This window comes from Sinocyclocheilus grahami, unplaced genomic scaffold (genome assembly GCF_001515645.1).
Source record: "Sinocyclocheilus grahami isolate Dianchi unplaced genomic scaffold, SAMN03320097.WGS_v1.1 scaffold355.1, whole genome shotgun sequence".
Lineage (NCBI taxonomy): Eukaryota > Metazoa > Chordata > Actinopteri > Cypriniformes > Cyprinidae > Sinocyclocheilus > Sinocyclocheilus grahami.
The window spans coordinates 1319477-1325476 of record NW_015505534.1 but is presented as its reverse complement, the minus strand read 5'-3'; the positions used below and the strand labels follow the sequence as shown (position 1 = coordinate 1325476).

General features: G+C 39.3%; 1 protein-coding gene across 2 annotated transcripts in view; it reads left to right on the top strand.

The window, feature by feature from the left end:
* LOC107548804 (activin receptor type-1C-like) overlaps positions 1 to 6000 on the top strand; it is a 42212-nt gene that overhangs the window by 24410 nt on the left and 11802 nt on the right. The window contains exons 3-4 of one of the 2 annotated variants that reach the window (XM_016229625.1): positions 2495 to 2656; positions 2757 to 2987. In XM_016229625.1, the coding sequence (XP_016085111.1) occupies positions 2495 to 2656; positions 2757 to 2987 (393 nt within the window). Of the gene's footprint in view, positions 1 to 2413; positions 2657 to 2756; positions 2988 to 6000 lie in introns of both variants that reach the window. The other variant, XM_016229624.1, reaches the window with a different exon arrangement.

The window sequence follows — 6000 nt, the reverse complement described above, 5'->3', positions numbered from 1 at the left end:
ATGGTTTGCAATGGATCGTTGAAGAACGGGGGGGGGGGGGGGGGGGGGTTAAGAGGTTAAACTTTTTTAAGAGCGACCTTTTTCTTTTTAAATTTATGTGACCCATATATGCAGTCATTTACATGTAATGTAAAAGAATACAAATATATGTATAGCTCTGGGAGGATAAGTCCCGATCAGTTACTGAGGGTGCTTCTGAAATTAGGGAGGGTGCTTTAGCCTTCATGCACATCTATTTTGACTCCCCAAAACTTGCAGCATGTCGTGTCCATTGGTCCTCTTATAGCAGCATGAAAAACGAAACTTTTATTCAAATTCTAAATTGATTAGCCTATAAATAGCCAAGAAAGCTCCCTTTATGATTACTAGAAAGCTGTCACTCTTTTCAGTTTAGTCTGATCTCAGTGGCCATTGTGTTTAAGAAATCAACAGGTATGTCTGTGATTGGCTACATTGCTCAATGCTGCAAAAACACGTTGTAAATAGAAACCTTTGAAGCTCTCCAGAGTGCAAACACAAATACGCATTGATGTCTGCTGCTTAGGACCTCCAGCTGCAGCAGACTGAAACAAAGAGAGACCACAAGGATTGATCTAAATCACGTTTATAACTATGTTTGGAAACCTTAACATTTATGTAAACTACACATCCTACAAATCTTGGGTATGCTCATAAGAAAAAAAAAAGTATATTTATAATGCAACGCTAATAGACATAACATTTATTACAGTATAGAATACTATAAAATAAAATATTTTGTGATAAGAAGCCACATTGAATCACAAAAGAAAGGTATGCCAAACACTCAACTGACATTATAAAGTGAGTTTGGAGTAAAAACATGTTATTAAATGTGCATTTTAGGGTTTAGGCTTCTCATTACACTGTGGTGTGCATGAACTCACTTTTGGAGAGGTAGTAGCATTGGTGTATCAGTTTTTCGATATTGTGGAAAAAGAGTACTGTAACTGTTTCAACGTGTGCTTACACAGCTTTTTAAAAATGTTGTAACAATGTTTTGTATGGCATGTGTTCGCCAATCTGAAGTAGGAGCTAATTTAGTCCCCCCAAAAGGGAAAGGCATAAATGTACCCTTCAACACACAATCATTTTTCGGAGTCTCTGGCTTGTCCAGTGAGACAAATGATATAACCATGCTCTGAGGCGACAGTCTGTGTAGAGAGACATTAACACCGTTGTATGTGTAACAGTATGTGTACTGTTACAGCCAAGTTCTGAGTCTATAAAAGTCCAGACTCCCTCTGAAAGGGAAGCACTTCATCTATGGCTTCTATCTCCAGAAGGGAGAATATTTCCTGCCTCAATACTGGAGCTTGTCAAGAAGCAGCAGTCATTCATTTCCGTTTTCTGCCCATTTGTATGGATGTGTGAATATTTCATAGATGTAAACCAATATTTTGCATGTATGCACAAGCATTTCATAGGTTTATGTATGTAGAAAATGTATTGCGGCCAAGCCATCTGTAATTAAAAAGTAGTTTTACTGTACTTTGTACTGTAATTACAGTAGATTCATAACAAGTTGAGAATGCTTTCAGAGTACTTTTCTTTGAGTTGCTCAGCAAATTTTGAGATAATATTACAAGATGTCATGTACTTTTCTCTTTTTTTTTTTGTACTTCCTCAATTAGGTATTTATAGGCCCGTGAAGAGGAATATCGGCATATTACTCCAAAACACAAAATTAAAATGGTATCATATGAGGCAGGTACTGTATATAGTATGGGATGTCCCCTAAAAGAACTGACCAATTTCCCCAGAAATTATTAAAAAATTAGGTCTGTATACGTGTTTAAAGTGGAACCATTTCACATATATCCAAACTTCTGCAGCATTGTTTCATATAAGGTGAAATATGGATGGAAATAATGGCGTATTTCTAAAAAATGCTACAGCAAAAAATTGAACCTTTCATATTAACCAAGTATGCAGAGTGTGGAAAGTCCTTGACATAAACTAATTAACTTTTTCAACATAGACAAACGTTTTAGTTTTATTATCTGAGTCCCTTATTTTTCAAGAGTAACTCCTCATAGAGCAACAAAAAGCAAAATAAATAAAGAAAAAATTAAGAAAATAAAAAATACAATTAAAAAAATTTCATGGGTTTACATTGAGTGCTCATGATTTCAAATGCCAACTCTCAAAACTGCACCATGTCATGGTATATATGCTACTTCAGATGGCTAACTCTCTCCAAAAGTGTTGTGTATTCGTTCAGCACTATTTCCACCTTGGGTTTTTGAAAATTACCTCACAAATGTAATTAAACATGTCAAAAACTTGTCAAAGACTTGTTACATAATTTTACATGGTTCTCAAATACCATTACCGTATAAAAAACATTGCATGAGATGACCAACATATGTGTATGTTTGTGTATTTGGTGTAGAGCCACCAACTGAGGTGTCTGGGTGGAGTCAGCTGGAACTAGCAGCCGTAATTCTTGTGCCATCGTGCCTGGTGTGTGTAGGTGTCATTCTGGGAATGTGTGCCGTACAAAACCTGCGGTGCAACCACATAAAAGCCCGCAAACAGGATCCAGAGGAACCCGTGGATGACCAGACTCTGGTGTCATCTGACAAATGCCTAAAAGAGCTTATCTATGACATGAGCACCTCTGGCTCAGGATCAGGTAAGAGCTATCTGTGCTCATCAAAACAAAAAAAGACAATTGTCAAATGTTAGTTAGCATATGTTTTTTAACCCCCACAGCTTATATGCTATTCTTTTAGGATTGCCCCTATTGGTCCAGAGAACGATTGCTCGAACTATTGTCCTGCAGGAGAGTATTGGGAAGGGGCGCTTTGGGGAAGTGTGGAGGGGCAAATGGAGGGGGGAAGACGTCGCTGTGAAGATCTTCTCGTCACGAGATGAGCGTTCCTGGTTTCGTGAGGCTGAGATTTATCAGACCATCATGCTACGCCATGAGAATATTTTGGGTTTTATCGCTGCTGATAACAAAGGTATCACATTTTATGATTTTGGTGTCTGAATGCATGACAATACATGAAGAACAATGGATGATTTTTTTGCATGGTTTTATTGTATTTGTTAAATAAGTCAATTATAATCATAGAAGTAATCATATTATTGTATTACAACATTTTTGTAAGATTTCATGACAGGAATTTCCTTTCATTGGTTTTCTTGATGATGCTTCAATAGCTGACGCTATGGTCAGCGGCCAGGTAGCATATTCTTTATGCTATGATGAGTTTGTTGGTCATTGTTTATCCCGTTGTGAAGGCAGCTCTGCCTCAGACTCAATCCAAGATGGAGGAGCAATTCTTGGCTGGCCTTTGCACACATTTGCTTTATAGGCTTTTGATTTTCTTACAGGATCTCCATCAGGTAATAATAAGATCAAGACGACATTTTTTTTATTTGGTATGGATCACAAACCCAGGTGTTTCTGACTTCACCATTATCTCTAAAACGGTGGAGAAGGGATATGCTAAGATGCGGTGGGCCGAGAGATGATTGTTGCTCATCTGTTTTGACAGCTTTGGCACCTGCTTGGAAATTACAGCCTCTGCCTCCAAATCCCTGTAGAGTTACATCAGCACTGATCGACAAGTCTTAAATGGCTGCTTGTCAGGCAGGTGTGGCTCTATGCAGTATGAGGGTGTTACAGGCAGATGTCCTTAAGGACATACTGTAGATGAGGGCTCTGTCTTGACAGCCGGGGCAGTCAAGCAGCTCAGGCAAGATACTGACTTGGTGCTGCAGGCTACCAAGCACACGTCCTTCTTTATGGACGCTCCAGACTTTCAGAGTGGAGTTTTTGGCTATGCTGTTACAACTGCTGTGGATCATCTAAATCTTCTTTCAGATTGTTTGGCATGGTGACTTCTGGGTTTTTTGGTTACACTTTATTTTAAGGTCCAATTACAAATAACAATAACAAACCATTAACTATGACCTTTGCCTCAATATTCTCAGAATTTGCTGCTTATTAATAGTTAGTAAGGTAGTTGTTAAATTTAGGTTTTGGGTAGGATTAGGGATATAGACTATGGTCATGCAGAATATGTGCTTTATAAGTACAAATAAATAGCCAATATGTTAATAATAGGCATGATAATAAGGAACTAGTTAATAGTGAGAAATGGTCCCTATACTAAAGTGTTATTGGTTCTTCTAATCATACAGCAAGGTTACAGAAGTCAAGTCAAGTCACCTTTATAAAGCACTTTATACAATACAGCTTTACAAGGATAAACAGGAAAATAATGATTCAATGATGCAAATAGAGATAAATTCTGTGTTCAATAACTGTGTAAAGTAAATTATGAAAGTAGTTAATTTAGCTTTAAAGTAGCCCTGTAGAAAGTGATTTAATCATCTAGCTCAGTTCAGTTCTTATCTAATAGTGTCAGTATGTTAATTTCAATAATATTGCTGTATATTTAGTGTCCCCAACTAAGGAAGCCAGAGGTGATAGTAGCAAGGAGCCCAAACTCCATACAATCAAGTTCTGGTGCAGTCCACCTCATTTCAACAAAGTGCTCCCCACAACTGTTAGTTCTTTGAAAGCTCAAGTTTTGATGCATAATATGCTTTCTCTGTTAGAGAAAGGAGCCATAGAAGAAATGTCTACTTCTCACAGGGATGCTGGCATTTTCTGGTCTCGAAGAAGGATGCTTGTTTGTGTCTGATCCTGGGATGGATGGATGCACAAAAAGTGTGCAGTTTAACAATTCTGACACTGAAGAGAATTCTGTCTCAGATTCAAACCAGAGATTTGTTCATGACGGTGCATCTGAAGTATGCATATTTTTCTATTGAGACCATCCAGAGGCACAGGAAGTTCCTCAGGCTTACCAGTTTTGTGTTCTTTCATTTGGTTTGGCCCTAGCTTCACATATATTCATGAAATGCATGGATTCCACTCTGGCCCCAATGAGGCTTTAGGGTGTGCAGGTTTTAAACTTCCTCAAAGATTGGTTTATTCTTCTACAATCACAGGAGATTGCAATTTGAGGTGCTGAGGTTTTACTTTTTTCTAGAAGGGAATCTGGTTTAATGCACAATGCACTCTGTCGTTTCAGAGCTGGGAATTGCAGATGATCCAAGTGTGTTTATGTCACATACTATTAGGTATTATGGTATGCATTATGGCATATGGCACAGTGTCCTCGCGAGTTTCATTTGACCTGCTCAATATGGCTCTTTTAATGGTGGATCAACAGTCAGGGGGTAAAGTCCCCATTGGCATTACATGCATAGGACTCTGTTACCATGAAAACAGCCCCACTACTTCGAAGTGCAATCCGTCGTTGCAAGATGATCATCACAGATGCCTCTTTGGTGAGTTGGGGTGTGGGCAATCATCTCATTTGGCACATAAATTTGTTTAGAGAAGATGGCTGTGTTTGGCCCTGATCGGTTTTCTTGTAACTGAAACGTCAATGGGGGAGTCTTATCCCTTGTGGAAGTTAGCAAGTTGTGTTCTGTTCTGGGCACAGAGCATGCCCTGTCATTCAGGGTGGTCTATCTCTCAGGTTGGCTAAACCTGGGAGCAAACTAGCTCTCAAGGCACAGGTTGAGGCCCAGAGAGTGGAGGCTACACGTTTAAATAGTAAGTCTGATCTGGCAGAGATTCAGAAGGGCAGAGGTGGATCTGTTGCTTCGAAACAGCACAGTGCACTCTTTGGTTCTGTCCCCTCCATCACTTTTGGTAAGAGATGCTCTGGCATAACAGTAGCTATTGGCCAACATGTACATTTTCTGCTGATACGGCTGATCTCAGCGGTTCTTTTGAGAACGAAGGAAGACAGAGTACATCTTCTGTTAGTTGCTCCATTTTGGCCAGGTTTGGTTTTCGGACCGTTTGTCTGTTCTGGAGGGATGTCCTTGGGATATTCCAGTTAGGGCAGACACATTTCCCAGACTTGGGGCGCTATATGGCACCCTCATCCAGGGATGAATCTTTGGGTTTGGCCTCTGAATCCCCATCTCCATTCTGACTAATTC